This window comes from Chrysoperla carnea, chromosome 3 (assembly GCF_905475395.1).
Source record: "Chrysoperla carnea chromosome 3, inChrCarn1.1, whole genome shotgun sequence".
NCBI lineage: Eukaryota > Metazoa > Arthropoda > Insecta > Neuroptera > Chrysopidae > Chrysoperla > Chrysoperla carnea.
Window position 1 is genome coordinate 25,609,713 of NC_058339.1, and position 19,650 is coordinate 25,629,362.

The following is a 19,650-nucleotide window of genomic DNA, read 5'->3' on the forward strand; positions in this document are numbered from 1 at the left end:
TAAACTTAATATACTATGTATATTTCTTAAATACATGGTATAAAAGTTATGGCCAGGCTCATTACATATAATATAAAAAAAATTATTAACTATTGATTAATAAACTTTATTTTATTTAATAATTTTGTATATGTACGTTTATTTGAATTTAAGAAAAAATAATAAAAGAAAAATTACACAAATTTATATTAATATCTTTTTTCAAAATTATTTTTAATAAATGCAGATGTTGAACAAGAGGAAGAAAGGAAAAGGGAATTGCCAACATTTAAAAATTTCAATTTATGTCATTGTTCCAAATACTTCGTTATGCCTGCATATACTTGGACCAATTTCTTCATAATCTTGTTTGGTATGACACACCTCATAAAATTCAGGTGTTGATGCAAGCATACTACCGCCAAACCAAACTGCATAACGTTGCATATGATGTGAAATAACTTGTACATCGATTGGTTTTGGTGTTATACGACCGCCACTTAATTTCTCACTAAGTTTTAAACGAGCATCGACAGTACGTTTTATATCACGTTGTAAACGTCTACCAAAGTCACGGAACATTGTCGAGCCACCAGATAATACAATATTATTATACAATGGCCGTCGAACATCAATTGGGCATGTTTGTATCACTGTATCAACAATTTCCGATAATGGTGTTGTAAAATCAGGATTTGAAAATTCTGGATGAAAGAATATCTCTGGACCAAGAAAACGTTCATATCCTACGTCAACACTGAATGGATTTTTTGTTATGGAATTAATTCCTTCATATTTCTTCATCCATTTTGATGGATCACTATCATATTTGGCAAATTCTTTTGCAATATCAGGACATATATAACAATAACGTTCTTTTATTGCTTTTGCAGTTTCCAATGATTGTTCTGGTGGTATTCCAATTTCACGTTCCCGCAACAATGATTGTATAAAATATGTTATGTTTCGGCCAGCAATTGGGATATGTTTTATACAACTTCCAATTACATATCCTTCAGCCTTTAAAAGAAAAATTTTAACATTTAATTAAGAATAATTTCATTGATTTGATAATTAATAATAATTTTATAATCTAGCTAAATATTTTTATTGTGGGTCTTGAAGGGGATATATTTTAACAAAATGCATAAAACAGCCCACAGAAATGCTCATCTTGATTTGAATAAGAATCGATCAGTTAGTTGTATTATATAAAAAACGTACCACAGGAATAACATGAGTAACACCATCGCCACTATCAATTACAATTCCAGTTAAAGTTCTATCTGTAACTGTCCTAGAAGCCCAACTTGCTGCTAAAGCAAGAACAGCTTGTACAGCTATATATAATCCAGGAACATTAAATGATTCAAACATTATTTCAGCCGTATATTCTCTATTTTCTGGTGTATTTAATGGTGGTTCTGTTAACAAAAAGTAATGATCTTCTGGTTCTGCTCGTAAATATTTAAAAATACATTGTTCTAAGAATCTTTCCATTAAATCCCAATCTTCAACAAGTCCATGTCTTACTGGATACTAAAAACAAAAAATTATTTAATGTAATTTAAATTTAAATTCAAATTTTTATACGGACGTGACATCAAAGAACGGGCTTGTCCAATTTGTTGACATACTGTATGATATTAATTACATACTTACATTTTATATGGTATTTCATTAAATTATACTATTCTACGGCTTTTTATTAGAAAACTTAATGATAACGAGTGTAAATTCTGTGTTGTAAATTCATTTTTTTAAAGTGAAAATTATACATTCAACTGTCAAAAATTGACAGATCACGTACTTATACGTCATCAACAGAAAGCGCCAAAAAATTGCGTTTAAATATCTCAAAATTCTAATGTATTTTAAATATTTTTTTACACTTAAATACAGCATTTTTAAGCAGTATTTATAATTTTTACTTGTTATAACGGTGTAAGCAATGAATTAAAAATATAAAAAAAATACATGAAAATTCCCTATTCACAAATTTGGCAAAATAAAAACCTACGAAATTGCGTTATGATCGAATCCACGATTTGAGCTTCCAAAGAATCATAATCACCCATATATCTTCAGCAAAAATAATTTAGGTGGTAAACATTCCGAAAATTTGTAGATAGGCAAATTTTAAAAAATCGTTATCTCATTACAAAAAAAAAAAAAAAAAAAAAACAATTACCTTAACTGCATATCCAGTTGCATCAAACGCTTCATCTCCAATATAAAAATCTAGATCTTCCACGCCTTTTGTCAAACGACGACTAGATTGGTCACCTACTTTAGCAGTTTCTTTAATAGCAATTGCTGAGGGTATGATAAATTGAGGTTCTTTATTTGCCGCAAAACCCAGTTTTGTATAACTAAAGCGCAAAATAACACATGAATTTATAAATAATTTTATAGAATAATATAAACATTTTACTCACCCGGTTCCCACATCAATAACACAAGCAGGTAATAGTCCATCCATTTTCAAAATAAAATAAATTAATTTTATTTTAAATAAAAATTATATTTAAGTTTGATTGATGTCAGTACAAAATTATAAAACAATACATATCAATTTTTGAACCACACCTCCCAAATTGAAAATAGAATACTGTGAGTAATAAGCGTTAGTACCTCATCTACGAAATGAAATGACAGAACTTCTTGTAAAGCTGGTTGCAAACTTGTAGATAAGGTAGGTGATTGCATTGGCTCAATTAACTTTAATAATGGTGACCAAAAGAGTATGTAGGATAAAGTTGCGTTAAAAAAGATAAGTATTGTATAAGCATAAGTTTTTATTCATTCAGAATAATTATAATATTAATTTTTTAATGTAAATAATTCTCATAACAAATACACAAAACAATTTTTAAGTAAAATAATAAGCATGAAAAAATTACTTGTAGTAATCAGCTACAAGAGCATGAGTCCACTTGATTCAAAATATGTTTGTTATATTTTCCATTTTTTCCCATAAAAAAAGATATTTGTATTCATTTTGAAGATTTTATAATACTAATACCGTGGTGGAAAAAATATTTGAAGAAAGAAGTCTTAATAAGTCTTAGAAAACTCTAAAAAGTCTTAGAAACTCTGAAAAAGTCTCAACGTTTTTGGACTAGTCTGAATAACTCTGAATTAGACTACCCCAGAAACGTTGAGAAATAGACCTTTTCACATTTTTTTTTTTTGCTTTTTTTTAAAAGAAAGTAAATGTCTTGATAAATGGGCTAATTTTTTTCCCCGATTTTTTTGGAGCCATATGACCGAGAAAACAGACAATGAAAATCATTAAAATTCAAACTTGGCGAAAACGATCCGGAAACACACGATGTTACACGAAGGTAGGTTTGACGTCATTTAAATTTGATTATAATGATATATTAATAGGACTTTTGACACTGTTTTATTGTCATTGCTTGTCGGATTGACATCATAGATCACATGTGCGGTGAGGCCAAAAAAAATCGTTTGAAATTATTTCAAATATTGTGACTTTTTTACAATTTTTTTCATAGTGTTTTTATTGTTAAAAATGCGTAATTTTCGAGTTACAGGCTCTATTCGACCTATATTTTCATAAAAAATTATCAAAAAGCATTTCTGTTTTTCATGAAAAAGGTCTATTTAAAGTTCCTAAGACTTTTTCCGAGTTTCTAAAATTTTTGCAGAGTTTTCTAAGACTTATTATGACTTATTCTTTCTTTAAACATTTTTTTCCACCAGGGTAGTGTTAACGTACAGCGTAATAATAGAAAATAGGAAAATTACATAAACGCCACTATTTGAAAATTTTGTAAATCCATTGTTGATCACCGGTTAGAAATTATCCAAGCACCCTATCCAAATAACGAGCAACGCAGTTCATCTAACGTACTTAACATGCGTGTGACCGTGTGACGCATTGCGTCAGTCACATCCACACTTGACGCTGTATAGGAAACGTACCTTTATAATATAACATAAGACCGTCATTTTAATCCACCACCAAAAAATTTCCCCTTATTAAATAAAATATAATCTTTTTATCGTACATTTTATATGATGGAACAATTTATCTTAGAAGTCGAAGGAAGCAAATCTTTCCCCACTTAGAAAAACAAAACTTATGGCCAAATGAATTATAGTAATGCGTGTCTCGATGCATTTGTGTTTTCTTTAAGTTCTAGAATTAATATCCAATCTTCTTGTGTCATGTGAGCCTTATGAATTTAAACAACCAGAAGCCAGCATTTGCTTACGCCACGGCCTAAGTAAATGCTGGCTTGTAATTCCAACGTTTGACGTCGTACTGGAATTGATTTTTCCAAACCTTTGAAAATCGATTTAGATGTGTTTTTTTGGAAACAAACTCCCGCAACACAAATTATTGCAACTTTATTTTATCCTTACAAACGCAAGACGATTGTTGACTTACTTGAGAAATATTATTGTATTTCTGAATGCTCACTAAAAATAAATATATGTACTGTGTAGTACCAACAGACAAGTGAAAGATGGTATCCCAGACCTAGGAATAAAAATTGTAAAAAAATAGCAAAAATGATAATTTTTTAATTATTAATCTAAAATATTTAATTGAATATATTAATTGTAAATGAATTATTAATATGAGTGTGTATTGTGATAACGGAAAACCGTTCTAAAGCTATTAAACGGTAACGAAAAACGAAATGTCAAATTTACAAATTGACAGCTTCCAATGTGATTTACAAATATTAAAACGATTCAATGGTTTAAATAAATATTATTTATCTAAAATAAGAATTTTATATGATAAACAATTATCGTAATTTAATTTACATGTTTTTTACATTAATAATTTAAACAGTGATTGAATCGACTTCATTTTATATAATGACATTTCCGAATATGTACATGTAATTTCCAGGATATGAATAAAGTATTATAAACATCATAAAAAATGGATTCACCTCCTTCAAGTTCTACCTGGTCGGAGGCAGCATTTATGTTAAGTGATGATAGTGGTTTACTTCTTACAAGTGGTTCTGTCTCCAGCGGAAGTGTTAGCGGCGAAAGCCGTAGTGGCCGATACAAATTGAATATGGAGGTGAAATTTTGTCTACATTTTTTCTAGATATTTAAATTACTTTTGATATTTTTGTTATTTAATCTTATTATCGTACTTTTTGTTGCAATGTGGATTTATATTTTAGACTAAATTGTCCATTTCAGAGCAAATTAGATATATTTTTATTAGATATATTAGTCTTGTACACTCAATTTTCGTATAGTATCGGTGATGAGTCTTAGAAAAATACAAATTACAACACACACCCCTTCCACCACTTTTTTCCGTTGATTTTTGATACCGTGCATAAGTTTATATTTTCTTGGTGTATTGAGTGGCAAACTCTCTCAAAATAGATGAGGGGTTGAAATAATCAGCGAAGTAGGTAACTCATAATGGGCCTCATGGCCTAAATGTGTCTCACAAAGGCATCTACTACAACGAATCAAAGCCTTTTTTTTTCTTAAACTATGAAAGATAGAATACTCTAAATGCATTGTTAGGTTCGAGATGTTGATTCAATTATAATTTCATATCAATCCAATCCTGCAGTGGCGGATTAAGCATTAGGCGGAGTAGCAATTGCCTAGGGACGACGAAGTAGCTTGGGGCCCCGAGGGAAAGGAAAAGTCTAAAGAAAAAAGTAGAAATCAAACTCAAATAAAAAATACTTTTGTTTTAATTTTTATAGTTATTGGAGAGCGACGGTGAAGATAAATCGTTATCTCAAGCCGATTCATTAGATGGAATGTCTGATGGTATGTGTGGAGAAAATTTTAATACATTAAAAAAAGGCCCGACTACAAATTGGTGTGAAATGTTACTATCACCAAAAATAATGGCATCCATTGATCCACCACCTGAGTTTCAAGATGATCCGATACCAGTTGGAAAATTACATTGTTCATTACCCATATGGCTGGATAAACTTGCAAATCATTTAATGAAATCAGTATTAGAAGATGCTTTAGCAATATGTTGTAAAATAACGTGGTCAATACAATGTTCACAAGATTGTCATGCAATAGTTACAGAGCATCGACCACGCTATCATAATATGATGGTACCACGTTTATGTTGGACACCAGAATTATTCCCATATAGTCCATGTCATGCAAATCGACCGAATTCACGTAATTCGTTAACCCCGTCCCGTTTATCTAGTTCACATAATTCATTAAATTTAACATCGAGTAATCGTGTGGATGACTCAAATTTTATCACTCAAGCTGTATCACATGATGCGTTGTTAAGTGGTGGAGGTCAAATCAGCGATATATATAATGTTCCATTCGATAGTGATATATATGCAATGCCTATTGATATGGTACGACCGAGGACACCGCCACGAAGACGTGATAAACAATTTAAATATCAACGTAGAAGACGTCGGAATGTATCTGCCGGTTCACAATTTGAACTTGCATGGCATGTAGCACAAGTTACACAATTTACTGGGAAACCACGTGCTATATCACATGTTATTAAATCGCAAGCATTATTGTCCGATGTATGTAGTAATGGTAAAAGACACAGTGTACCAGGCACAGCAGTACCACAACCAGAGACTGAACCAATACATATGACGCTACAAGAAGTGCGACAATATTTACAAACATTATATTCAAGGTAAATGTTTTTTAATTTAATTTTCATATTATAATTTTAACCTTTGGTTTAGAAAACCTTTTCCTATATCCTATCTTTTCATAGAAGGTAGAGGGCTTTCATAGAATAGGCGTTAAAAAAGATCATGGTTCAAATTTAACATTGTTCGTAATCTAGATGTGTCAAAACGATCACATTAAAGGAGTATAATGATATAGAGTATAAAATTCTAAGACTAAAGTTATTTTGAATTAAATTTCGAATTTTGCCTCAATTTTCTAAGTCAATTTTTGTATTATATAAATACGTATTTCTATATATACGTTTTATTTTCAGCTATAAATTAAATGTCCGTATTCGCAGATCTTGGCTCTAATGATGCGTATCCGTACCATCAGAGTCATGATCCACGAATACGGATACAAATCTTTGATTTATAGCTGCAAACGAATATTGTTTTCTATAATCAGAAAAAGGAAATAAACTTTTTTTCAGAATAAATGTAAAATACATATGTTAAATAAAATGAATTTAAATTGTTTCAGTTCAAGTGATTCATCAGATAATAAAAATCATAAATCAACAATAGATAATACAAATAAATTTGAAAATAATGTATCCATCATATTAAATGGTGAATCAACAAATAATAATACATCAACAACAAAATATGGACATAATAACTTATCAAATAATAATAATAATCGTAGAAAAAATAATAAGAAAAATACATTTGTTATAAATATGAAAAATAAAACTAAAATAAAAGATACAACACCAACAAAAACAACATCAACATCAACAATAACAATAGCATCAACAACAATCACAACACCAACGACAACAACTGCTACACCAACTACTACAGTAACAGACATCAAACAAAATAATAATAACAATAATAATATAAGTAGTAATAATAACAATAATAATGAGAATAGTATTAGTAGTCATAATAAACAAGATAAAAGAAAAAAATCACCAGCTAGAACATTCTCATCAAATTTAAAGCATACAATATGTAATTTCTTTAGATTTCGTAAGATATCATCATCATCATCATCACCAGAACATATTAAACGTGAAATTGTTGTTGTGGATGAGGATGATGAAAATAATTGTGATAGTAAAAAAGTAATACCTGTACAAAAGAGAGCTTTACCACCGTTACCATCATCAAATAATGAGCAAGATATTAATGATGATGCTGCTGAATTAAGTATGGATTTTGCTACAAATATAGAAAAAGTAAAAAATGTAAGTAAGAAGCACGGATCTAGTAATTATAGTAGGGATGTAGTAAAAAGTCCTACTTTAGACGATTGCTACCACATCGCTACTATTTTCTAAAAATGTTAGACATTTTTCTCATGTTTTTTAGGATTTCTTTTTTTAATGTGAATTGATCACAGAATTATTTATATTTCAATTATTTTATTATACAAGGTGTTCTGTAATTGACTGCAAAACTCTTGACTTGCTCTGACACTAATAAGGCCTACAAGTGACTAAATGGTTTAAACAAATTTGCATCATTTAACCCTTTGGTCACTTTCAGATCATATTCTCGTTGGTTTCGGCTTATCAAACGCAAATCGCTGTCAATATATTAATTATTGATCGAAAAAATTGAGAATTTTACAGATTTTAAGATCCTTTGTAATTATGACAGTATGTTTACCCCCCTTCATCCCATATATGTGCATTGAGGTCAAAAATATTAAAATTCAACTTTAAATTTTGTTACAGTACGGATGGTATTGGGGTCCCATATCAGCAGAAGCTGCTGAAAAAATATTATCAAATGAACCGGAAGGTTCTTTTATAGTACGTGATAGCAGTGATGATCATTACATATTCTCATTATCATTTAAATTAAACGGCTGTGTTCGACATGTTCGTATAGAAAATTATCAAGGTTTGTATAAAAGACTATAAATTACGAACTTAAGTGATTTTTTAACTAAATATGTACATGAAAAATAATTATTTTGTGTTTTGATTGATTTTAGGTAATTTTAGTTTTGGAAGTTGTACGAAGTTTAAATCACACACAATAGTTGAATTTATTGAAAATGCGGTTGAGCATTCAAGGAGTGGCCGATATTTATTCTTTTTACATAGAAGGCCAGTACTTGGTCCAATGCGGGTACAACTTTTACATCCCGTATCACGGTTTAAACAAGTCCAAAGTTTGCAACATATGTGCAGGTATTTTATCTTATTTTTATTACCAAATTGATGTAAATTCAAAGATTATACTTTGAGCACTTATTTTAAAACTTACACTTTTGCTGTTTAAAATTATACTACTTACTAAGGTGGCGCCACCAATTTTACGTATTCGAGCAGACAATTTTTCACACATGGAGATGGTTCTACTTAGCTTTACCCTCTACACTTACAAGATAAAAAAAAATTTATTGACAAATTTAGACTTTTTCTTACAAACCAAAATACAATAGTTTTAAACATAAATTTTTGTCGTTATTACTAAGATTCAATAAAGAAAATTAGGCTAACTTTTAGAGGCTGCTCGGGAACATACTGCAGGTGTAAAATTCGTTATGATGCGTTTTTGATGGTAGCAAGAATCTAGTACTGGTGTATATTTTTTTAGCTTTAAAGAAACATAACTTGAAACGGTTCTTCAAAACCATAAACATTGAAATTATGTTTCTTCGTTGCCAGCACCACACTTCTTTCATATTACCACCCTTTTTTTGTAATAACATCTATTCTAATTTTTTATTAAATTATCCAATTAATTTCAGATTTGTGATATTAAAATTAGTAAGGCGAGATTTAGTAGGAGAATTACCATTACCAAGAAGAATTATCGATTATTTAAGAATGAAACATTATTATTCAGAATTATTATCCGAATCTGAAGAGTCAGAAGGGAGTGGTACTGGAGCCGATTATAAAAGAACGACTACAGCAACATCAACACCTCAACAAGGTTATTCATGAGTGAGAATTTGGTCATAATGTAAATGAGATTATTGTGATTCACAACACACTCAGCATTCACTAATATGTGTGCTAAACTCAAAAAATAAGTAACATTTTATATTAACCTAACAAAAAAAATACCTGAACGTTGCTTTAAGCAATTTTGTTGCACATCGTGAAACATTTTTATTATTATTTTGGTGATTTATATACGATTTCAATATAAAACCTTTTTTCCCGTAGATGAAAAAAAATTTTTTATATACAATTTTGTAATATATTCATTAAAAATGTCTTCGAGGGTATTTTAAGTCGCAAGGACTGCGAAAAGAACAAATTTTAAATATCTAAGACGCAGGATCATATCTCATGTAGGTGTTTGAGATAATTTTTAAACGGGGAAAAAATGGGATAAATGTAAGTTTTATTAATAAATCTTGCTATTACATTTGGGATTAATTTGTCTCTATTTATTGTAATATGTTAAAAATCCACAAAATCAAAGGCAATACACTGTCACAAAGGTATCGGAAATTATTAAAATACACAATTTTTGTTCACTCATCAACCTCCATTTTCTTTCCTTGTAATTAGAACCCATTTGATGAAACATATTTACACGTAAGTGATTTCGGCCTACTTAAAACAAGTACATCAAAGTGGTTGTTTTAGTCTTGAGAAGTTTTGACTAGAAAAATTTTCATTGGATTGTTGAACAAAAAATAAAAACAGTTTTGTTGTAAAACTTATATACAATCATTCCATGTTTGAATTATAATGTATGTCCTAAAAACCTTTGCCATCTTTTAATGAGATCTTTTTTAACCACAAGTTCATGATATTAAAAAAATTTTATATTCACAAAATAAACGTCCACAACATATAAGACTTTCTAAAAAACAATTTTGATACATACTATTTCTGATTGACTTTAATGATCCTGTTCGAAATATATTATTCAAATTTAATTGAAACTTAATCAATTTCATCATTTTATAAAGTGGAATAAGTTTAATTCGAATATCACACATCGAAAAAAAAGCGTTGAAAACTAACAAAAAGCAATAAATTTATAAAACATACCTCGCTGAGACAGTCCATATAACATTTTAAATTTATAAATAATGCCCTTAAATGATAAATTCGATTTGAATAAAATTATGTATAAAAAATTTTTGAAATATTAAAGAAACAATGGAAACACAAACTAGACATAACTATTTCAATAATAAATATACAAAGAAATCGCACAAAAAAAATAAAATAAAATAGGTAACTACTACATTTTTAAAATGAACAAATTTTAAAAAATTATATTATAATATTGGGCTGATAATATATTAATTAATTGTTACTCTCATTCATAATTTTATACTTATTAATATGTAATTTTGTTAATTTATTAAAAAATTTAATATTTTTTCATTCTATAACATGATTAGCAACGATCAATTAAAGATCTTCCAATAAGAGTAAAATAAATCTTGAAGAAACTAACTTTGATAAATGCGTTTTTTTATTTTATAATTTTTACTAGACGCACTAAGGCAGACGAGCGTCTATGCATATAATTTCTAATGTTATTTAGAAATAATTAATATCTATCGACAGACTATTAAAACTAAAAACTGTTCAATTTTTAATACAAATAATTATGTTCTGTAACGGGAAAATCTGGTAATTTTTGTAATTTGTATTGCAATATAAAAAATAGCAGAAGCATAAAAGTGAATATTAATTATCGTTGCAGCATGGTATATCAATAGTGATATTATTTGTTTACATATAAATAAGTGATGAATTGTCGAAAAACAGAAGAAACAAGAAGTTATTGAAGCCAATTTTGTAATCTTTAACACTAATTGAATACGACAAGCTTATTATCTATGTAATACTTTCAATAAAAATGAATTGATATTTACAGTGAAAGATGTAATTATAAATTTTGTATGTAAACAATTAGCATCAAAAATAATAACTGATAATGATTTTATTAAATGAATGAATAATATTGTTGACAATTTTACCAATTCGTTTGTTATGGCTAGTATACATAAATCGTCGTCATTAGATAGCAAAGTGATTTTCTGTAAAACTTAAATATTCTTCGGATCATTCTGACCTAAAGCTCTCACGGATCACAAAATACAACAATTATACACAAACATACATACCACACATGATAAGTATGTGTGGTATGTAACTACCTCGAAAATTACCCGATAAAAAAACCGTGACCGTGAGATCTTTTGATCAGAATGATCTGAAGAACATTTTGAGGGCGGTTTCAAAGAAAGTCTTTTTCTTACCTAATCGTGCGGGGTCCTTTATTCGATTGAAGATTGATTGAAAACCACGGATCTTGAAAAATACCTACCTGTGAAAATCCTTGATCTTAAATTTATTCATTTCAAATCTTGAACTTTGTTTTTTTTAATCGATGGATACAGATAACTGGCGTATAGAAAATCTGCAGCACCAATTTAATCGTAAGTAGCTGTTGTATACGTTGACGACACTGTTGTAATTATTGGTTTATTTAACCTAAGCCCCAACGATTGTTACTTACAGTGTTACGCCAATATTTCGAGTTTCTTATATTTTCATAATATTCATTTTGCATGCGTGGTTCAAAAATTAGTCATTCAAAAAATTCAGTACGATTTCTTATAAACCAGTCCTTAATGATTACATACTTTTCAGTCGACGGCGTTTCAATCGACACCGGCATTCTGTCAGTAGCTGCTGGTCTAGTACACTTATGTCTATTAGCTATAGCAGACGTAAAAAAAAATTGAATGATTTCATGAATGTAAAAAAATTCTTACTTTTATATATTTCATCAGCTTTTTAAACTCAACTACTACACACTTTGGTGAAATTTTTTTATTATCAAGCACAAATAATTTTCCTGCGCCGGATTTTGGTTAATGTTTTAAAGAAAATAAATATCAGTGCAATATACATATAATCTTTTTTTTTTGTTAAAAGTATTTTATGATTTTGGTTGAATATTGAAATTAGGCCTAATTTTTTATAACGATTTCAATTTTTTTAAAATTAATCTGAACATTTTTTCAAATAAATAGAAAGTTTTTTTATCCATAGAAATCTATTTTCGACATAGAAAAGGCCGACCTAGTGGTTGAGGCTGAAGCCATCAAGAATCGAATCATAGAACAAAGTGTTTCAAAGCTCATAGAACCCAAAAACTTGCACTAAAAAAAACTTGAAAAAATGGAAATTAAAGAAAATGTTCAGATTTCTAGAAAGTATAATATTAATTTCAAATTCAATATTATTTTATAAATAAATTTTTTAAGATTTTTATTATTGTATCCAATTGATAATATCTTGATTTAACATTTTATATTTGTGAAATATTTTTATTTTGTATAATTTTATTTATTTTAATTACGTATTAATCAAAATATTTTATAATTTATTTACTTTTATTATAATTTAATTTAAAAAAATTATGATGCACTGTGTATGCAATCTTTGAAAAAATGTTAAACAGACCAAAGTTATATGTGATTTAAACGAGACTTAAGCGATTTGAAATAAAAATGAAATGTAATTGTATTCTTTAGTATTTTAATTATACCTACGAAATTTTTAGTCCAATAATTGTCAGTATTTTCAAGGTGGCCACTTTCTGGAAAAACCTTGAAAGTTATGGAATGTCTTATGTTAGACTGGCAAAAATGTCGCCGAATATTTATTCAACCGTTAAATGGCCATCCTTATTTTGTAAATTATAGAGAATGCTTCAAACCTAGGAGAATGCACTACCCCCTAGTTGAAAAAGAAAAATTGTATTCAGCTTTGGTATCGATAAAGTAACTCATTAAATGACTTTTCATACTAGAGCACAGTTGAGAAGGGCGGTGAGATTCTTGACAGGACAGTTTTGATTGAACTACTTCATAACATGGGGATCTCTGATGATCCCACTTGTGAGCCTGTATGGAAGACGATGAAACTTCTATACATGTTATTTGCACCTGCATAAATCTGAAGGTGTCAGATTCAGAATATTAGAGTCCGAAATCTTGGATCCAGATCTCGGCGGAGAAACTTTTGGCTTCCTGCGTGGCGTGTAACCTTGACAGAATCCTATAGCTTCATTTAATTAAAATAGTATCTCTTATCCGAAAACGTCTCGCCTTCGAGTGACAGGTTGTTCTCAAGGAGAGCACAGAGGATCCCTTGGTCTAGGTGCTACGAACACATTTGCGCTACCCCTCTTAGTTTTATTTATATTTTTCATTTTCTTGAAAATGAAATTTCATTTTTCTGTACTACTGAGTTTCTCTCCTAGTTTTCTCTATAAGGTGGAACATTTACTTCTTTACAATTAGTCTGTCGGCTGTGTTAGCACAGTGAGCTATTTTAGATTCTACGTTCTTTAGTATTTTCAGGATCCTTGCATGATCACAGTTGGTTTGCTTCCAAAAGCACGAATTTCTAAGTCTTGTTCAAGAAGATCCAAGGATTTAAACAGTAAATTTGATAAATACGCTTCTAAAAATTGTTTAGTGGGTTAATAGGGATGATGACTAAATTTTTTGAAAGTTTATAACTACTTCTTATTTGATGTATCATGTGGCAAATTCAGTATCAGTAATCAATCAACTAGTTTGTATCCAATTATGCTTACGATACCAATTTTTTATTCTGTCAGGCGGCAAAACGCGGTGCTACATTGGACATACCTTTATATTGCACATGCGCCCGTCATCCTACAAACTTCTTAAGCTATTTTAGAATACCACCAATCAACAGGCCTTTTCATCATGTCATAAGCGCAAGTGCAGAGTTTATTTTTTCGTACTGACAGCAATAAGTAGGACTAAGATAGAAGATATTTGTTATTCATTTTATCACATTGGTTATAAATCATTTAGTACGAAACAAATGTGAATCGTGATTTTAAAATGAAAAGCCCTACTGTCAGCATTTCTAGACTAATATCTAGACTGTTCAGCATGCTAGATTGATTACAAAACACATCATTATTTTGCCTGCAAATCAAAATTTCTCGAATGTCTTGAAAACGAACGTTCCTTTTTTGATAATGTTCGCAGAAGAAACAGTTGGTGGGCGAAATTGTTAAACTACATCAATATTCTAGATATTTACCAAATATATTAATATTTATTATTACAATAGAAACAAAAATTAATTATACAATATTTGTCTTCGTTTTTTTAAATTATATTTTAAAAGTACATAACAATATTAAACGATGAAACTAAGTCGGAATTCCAAGTGTTCTTCGAACAATTTTTTCTGCTATTCTATTAAATTCTTCTCTATTTTCACGCCACATTTTTGCAGCATCTACATTGGCTCCACTTTCATCATTTGGTTCTAAAAACATAAACTCATTGTAAAACTTTCAATGGTGTACTTATGATTCAAGTCGGTTTAGCATTATTTATTACTAGTAAAAGATCTTGTGATCTATTGTGAATTCTGGGGTCCGATTTGTGGTTTTCCAAAAGATTTAGAAATACGTTATTAAAAGTCACGTTATTGTTGAGTATCGCCACAGAGGTTACATATAAAACTCTGTTTAGCAAGCAAGAGATGGGCAACAATCTTTAAATGTTTATAACTTAAAAATCGCTCTTTGTGTACCCTTTAGAAAAAATCGGGAAAAAGTTTTTGTTTCCGATTTCCATAAAACTCTCAATATAAGGTAATTTTGACCCAAAAAATACAAAATCGGTTGTATGTACCGATTGGATGCATAGTTTCTGAGAAAATCCTTTTTTGTGGCCAATTTTGGACTATAGCTCAAAAGCCACGCATCCAATCATTAAATAAACCCTATTTTTGAATTTTTTGGATAAAAATTATCTTATATAATAAATTTTATCGATATCGAAGGTAAAAAAAAATTTTCGATTTTTTGCAATTTTCTTAAGGGGTACCCCTTAGAAAAAATCGAAAAAATCGGGAAAAAGTTTTTATTTCCGATTTCGATAAAACTCTGTATATAAGGTAATTTTGACCCAAAAAATACAAAAATCGGGTGTATGTACCGATTGGATGCATAGTTTCTAAGAAAATCGCTCTTTTGGGCCAATTTTGGATTATATCTCAAAAGCCACGCATCCAATCACTAAATAAACCCTATTTTTGAATTTTTTGGGTCAAAATTATCTTATATAATGAATTTTATCGATATCGAAGGCAAAAAAAGTAAAAGGCAAAAAGTTTCGTATAAAATTATAAAATATTTGAAACTACCTTCAAAATCAACCTTCCACCTTGTATAGTTTTGGAGAAAATAGAAACTGAAGTAGTACCCTAGTTTTTACACAAGGAACATTTTTTACAATCAACGAACATTTAAAGTTTTCTTCTACCTCTAACGGTTTACAAAAATTGTATGTCTTACGGCTTAACAAGATCCAATTGACCTTTGTTGCTCGCATTCCACTTTTTACGTTCTGAGTTCACTATAATAATTTCAACTCGATATTTCTTTTCGTTTTAGAGTTAGGCGGACGGACAAACGGAAATGGACTAACTAGGTGGTTTTATGAGGACCTATACCAAAGTTTTATTCGTATCATCCACATTTCTAGTTACAAACTTGGGACTTAAATAAGTATATCTTGATATATATTTCATAAATACAGGAGGGTTTTATATTGGCAAGTTATCTTAACAGTTAAAAACAGATAAATGGTAAATTACCTGCCAACATGCTAACTACGGATAGCAAAATTTTTTCTACACTTTGCACAGGTGACCATCTCTCTGCACTTGATTCATATCCCATAGGATCATCGCCAGGAGCATGAAGAATTGATATACAAACTCGGCCATCAGAATAAACTATTAGATTTAAAAAAATACATTGATTTTTTTTTTACAATAAACGTTTATCTAGCATTACACTTACTATTAGGGTGAAACATTTCACAAGTAAATTGCATTTTTGGTGGACTTAACGGATAATCTGGAGGAAATACTAGTTTTGCTGGAAATACACCTCCTTCAAAGCAAGTACCTTCTGGGCCACTAAAACACAGAAAAATTTCAATTTTTATAAATTATAAACCTAGAAAGAAATAAAAAAAAACCACAATAATAATAAAACATAAGAGAGGTATTGCGATGGTTCCCTAGCACCTAATTCAAGATTTCTTCCTATGTGCCCTCCTTGAGAACAATCTATCATCCGAAGGCGAGTTTTCGAATTGAGGCGTCTTCAGGTAAGGGATGCTTGATTCCCTCAAGATTTCGGACCCAAACATTCTGAATCTGTCACCCTGCAGATTTCTTCAGGTGCAAATAACAAGTAAAGAGGTTTCATCATCCTCTAAAGAGTACAAAATTTGTGAGATAGAAGTACACAATGTACTTCTATCCCGATATGTCTATCTATTATACAATTTGGTAGATTAACTAGGTAAAATCTATTATTTCTTAATCGAAGGTCAATGCCTATCATATTCGATTGTTTGCTACAGGGTTGTGTGCCCAGCGTGTCTCAGATTGAGTTAGCGTGTCTCAAATGAATCTCGGTTTGTATTTTATTTTTATCTCAATTCTAAATATAATTCTAACATATTCTAGAGATCTGATTCTGAACAAATAAATAATTTATAAATAAATAACATAAGTAATATTCTGATCAATATAATTTTTAAAATTTTCAAAGTATATAAAAAATTACATACGTTATTAAAGCTTCCCATTCAAAAAAATTTTCCTCATTTATGGGTCCAGCTATGATACCTTCAGGTGGATTCAATGTCAATTCTGCAAATCATAATAACATATATAATCAAAAATTAGAAATAAAAGTTAAAATTATTTTGCTTATAACATACGTTTATATTCTGCCATAAGACGTCTTAATGCAGATCCAGCCATTATTGATTTAATTGAATTTTCTTTTGATCTAATACAAATTTGTTCTTATCATTTTTTAATAGATTCACAACATAGAATTTCAGGTTATGCTATATGCACGTAGGTAGCCTAATTATGTCGCGATCCAATTCATTACTTTCATCTTTTATGAATTTTATATTATTTTGTCACACATTAAATGCTGATTAATTTTATATATTACTTGATTACGTTATACTAATTAATACTTTGAATATGTATAATAATCGGTATGACATTCAGGTAGTTTAAAACTAGTTAAACATCAAGAATGAATAGTTATTGAAACTTATATCAAGAATGAATTTTAACGATTATTAAAAATTAAAAAGAAAATGGTTAAATAATAATACGAATATCAAAACAAAACTCTTTGTAACATTTCTTTAATTGATGTTTTTATCAAACGAGTTTTGTCATATTGTACTTGTACCATATAATATATGACATACGTGTCTTATACACAGACAATAAATTTTTAAAATACGAGGTAAAACAAAAAATTAAAATTAACTGGGAATTAGAATTGTATTTGAGAATTATTATGTAAATTTTACTGCAAAAATTAAATTTTTTATTTATTTATTGGGTGCAGAACAAAACTGCTCAGTCATAGGTAGGTATGCATTATGCAATACACATTACTCAAGTGATATAATTTTGTATATGTTTTTCTTAACAATTTATATAGGTAATTAGGTACAGCTGTTGCAGTCCCCCCAATGAATAACTCATACCTAGTGCACAATTTCAAGTTTCATTAAAAAGAAAAGGTTTATTTTTTTAAACTGTAGTCATTTTCGAACAATTATTTACGAAAATCAGCATGCCATAATTTTTCGACCAACATTGCTATCGGTCCAACAAAAGTTAAAAGTACTAGATACTCTGTAAATTCAGCCTTAGACACTTTTCCAAGAATATATATAATAAGGACATAAAACTCCTATGCCGAGCTATAAAGGCCCGTGCCGAATTTAAGGTGCCTACCTGGGCGGAGTCTGATGAACACGAATAACTAGTACATTACATATTTGATTTTTTCGAAATAAAACTTTTTTCAAGCATTAAAATCGTGAAATAAATACACTGAAAAACATCAACAGTCTTTCTAAATTGCCAACATAGATAAAATAGGGAATATTCATGTATTTTTTTTATATTTTTAATTCATATAGTTTACACGTTTACAAGTAAAAAATATAAATAATGTTTAAAAATGCTGTATATAAGTGTAAAAAATTAATTAAAATACATAATAATTTTGAGATATTTATACGCAGTTTTTTGGCGCTCTATGTTGATGACGTAGAAGTACGTGATCTGTCAACTGGTGACAGTTCAATGTATAATTTACACTTTAAAAAAATGAATTTACACACATGATTATTAAGTTTTCTAATAAAAAGCCGTAGAATAGTATAATTTAATCAAATACCATATAAAATGTAAGCAATTAATATCATACAGTATGTCAACAAATTTGACAAGCCCGTACTTTGATGTCACGACCGTATAAAAATTTGAATTTCCGTTTTAGAAATTTTTAAAACCCCTCACTGAATTTTATACTTTTATTAATTAATTTTAAGAAATTAAAAAGATATTAATTACTAAAATAATGGTTTAGTTGAAATGTTCAGTCATTAAACTTACGGAAGAAAAATATTTGAACCAAATTTAAATTTCATGAATATTCCCTATTATAGCACAGCGGCGAAGTTGGATTGGTTCGTTTTGACCATGAAGGTTATAGAACAGGAGAAAGGTCGCTATGTACTAAAGCATTAGCGTACCTGTCCCTAAAAATTTGTAGAATTTATAGTTCATTTTTAAGCCACCAGCCGCGCTGTCATCAAGAAGTAGTATCTGTGAAGTTAGCTGTTGTTGTTAGCATAATGTACAAATTGATATATCATTTGAAATTAGGGCACAACAGCCCGCTTTTATTGATACTACGTATTGATCGCAGCGCCTCACTTATTTTATCCATATTTCGGGGACAATATTTTCTATAGCGATCGTTCTCCTGCCTATATGCTTCATGCTATGTCCTAAAGCATTAGCGTACCTGTCCCTAAAAATTTGTAGAATTTATAGTTCATTTTTAAGCCACCAGCCGCGCTTTCATCAAGAAGTAGTATCTGTGAAGTTAG

The 19,650-nt window shown here is 29.4% G+C and overlaps 3 protein-coding genes across 3 annotated transcripts; 1 reads left to right on the forward strand and 2 right to left on the reverse strand.

Moving 5' to 3' along the window:
* Window positions 1-173: 173 nt before the first annotated feature.
* Window positions 174-2,626, reverse strand: LOC123295376 (actin-related protein 3). The gene is made up of 4 exons (XM_044876710.1): window positions 2,418-2,626; window positions 2,171-2,351; window positions 1,204-1,518; window positions 174-999 (listed from the first exon to the last, which is right to left on the reverse strand). Exons 1-4 carry the CDS (start codon window positions 2,459-2,461, stop codon window positions 283-285), a joined length of 1,257 nt encoding a protein of 418 aa, XP_044732645.1. The 5' UTR covers window positions 2,462-2,626; the 3' UTR covers window positions 174-282.
* A 1,980-nt stretch (window positions 2,627-4,606) lies between these two features.
* LOC123295360 lies at window positions 4,607-10,231 on the forward strand. Its single transcript, XM_044876687.1, has 8 exons — window positions 4,607-4,640; window positions 4,874-5,053; window positions 5,706-6,643; window positions 7,168-7,392; window positions 7,534-7,879; window positions 8,372-8,540; window positions 8,635-8,833; window positions 9,397-10,231. Exons 2-8 carry the CDS (start codon window positions 4,907-4,909, stop codon window positions 9,593-9,595), a joined length of 2,223 nt encoding a protein of 740 aa, XP_044732622.1. The 5' UTR covers window positions 4,607-4,640; window positions 4,874-4,906; the 3' UTR covers window positions 9,596-10,231.
* Window positions 10,232-14,780: 4,549 nt separating this feature from the next.
* On the reverse strand, window positions 14,781-17,785 carry LOC123295390 (ubiquitin-conjugating enzyme E2 G2). Its single transcript, XM_044876729.1, has 5 exons — window positions 17,434-17,785; window positions 17,281-17,362; window positions 16,500-16,618; window positions 16,292-16,432; window positions 14,781-14,953 (listed from the first exon to the last, which is right to left on the reverse strand). Exons 1-5 carry the CDS (start codon window positions 17,474-17,476, stop codon window positions 14,835-14,837), a joined length of 504 nt encoding a protein of 167 aa, XP_044732664.1. The 5' UTR covers window positions 17,477-17,785; the 3' UTR covers window positions 14,781-14,834.
* Between the last annotated feature and the right edge of the window lie 1,865 nt (window positions 17,786-19,650).

Excerpts from the sequence above, each read along its gene's own strand:
- LOC123295376 (XM_044876710.1), bottom strand. The coding sequence starts at position 2,461 with ATGGATGGACTATTACCTGCTTGTGTTATTGATGTGGGAACCGG. Across the intron at positions 2,352-2,417 it reads GTTATTGATGTGGGAACCGG|TTATACAAAACTGGGTTTTG; the intron begins GTGAGTAAAATG and ends TTTGCGCTTTAG. Across the intron at positions 1,000-1,203 it reads TTACTCATGTTATTCCTGTG|GCTGAAGGATATGTAATTGG; the intron begins GTACGTTTTTTA and ends TTTCTTTTAAAG.
- LOC123295390 (XM_044876729.1), bottom strand. The coding sequence starts at position 17,476 with ATGGCTGGATCTGCATTAAGACGTCTTATGGCAGAATATAAAC. Across the intron at positions 17,363-17,433 it reads TCTTATGGCAGAATATAAAC|AATTGACATTGAATCCACCT; the intron begins GTATGTTATAAG and ends TATGATTTGCAG. Across the intron at positions 14,954-16,291 it reads CGTAGTTAGCATGTTGGCAG|AACCAAATGATGAAAGTGGA; the intron begins GTAATTTACCAT and ends TTATGTTTTTAG.
- LOC123295360 (XM_044876687.1), top strand. The coding sequence starts at position 4,907 with ATGGATTCACCTCCTTCAAGTTCTACCTGGTCGGAGGCAGCATTTATG. Across the intron at positions 7,393-7,533 it reads AATAAAACTAAAATAAAAGA|TAGTAATAATAACAATAATA; the intron begins TACAACACCAAC and ends TAATAATATAAG. Across the intron at positions 7,880-8,371 it reads ATATAGAAAAAGTAAAAAAT|TACGGATGGTATTGGGGTCC; the intron begins GTAAGTAAGAAG and ends ATTTTGTTACAG.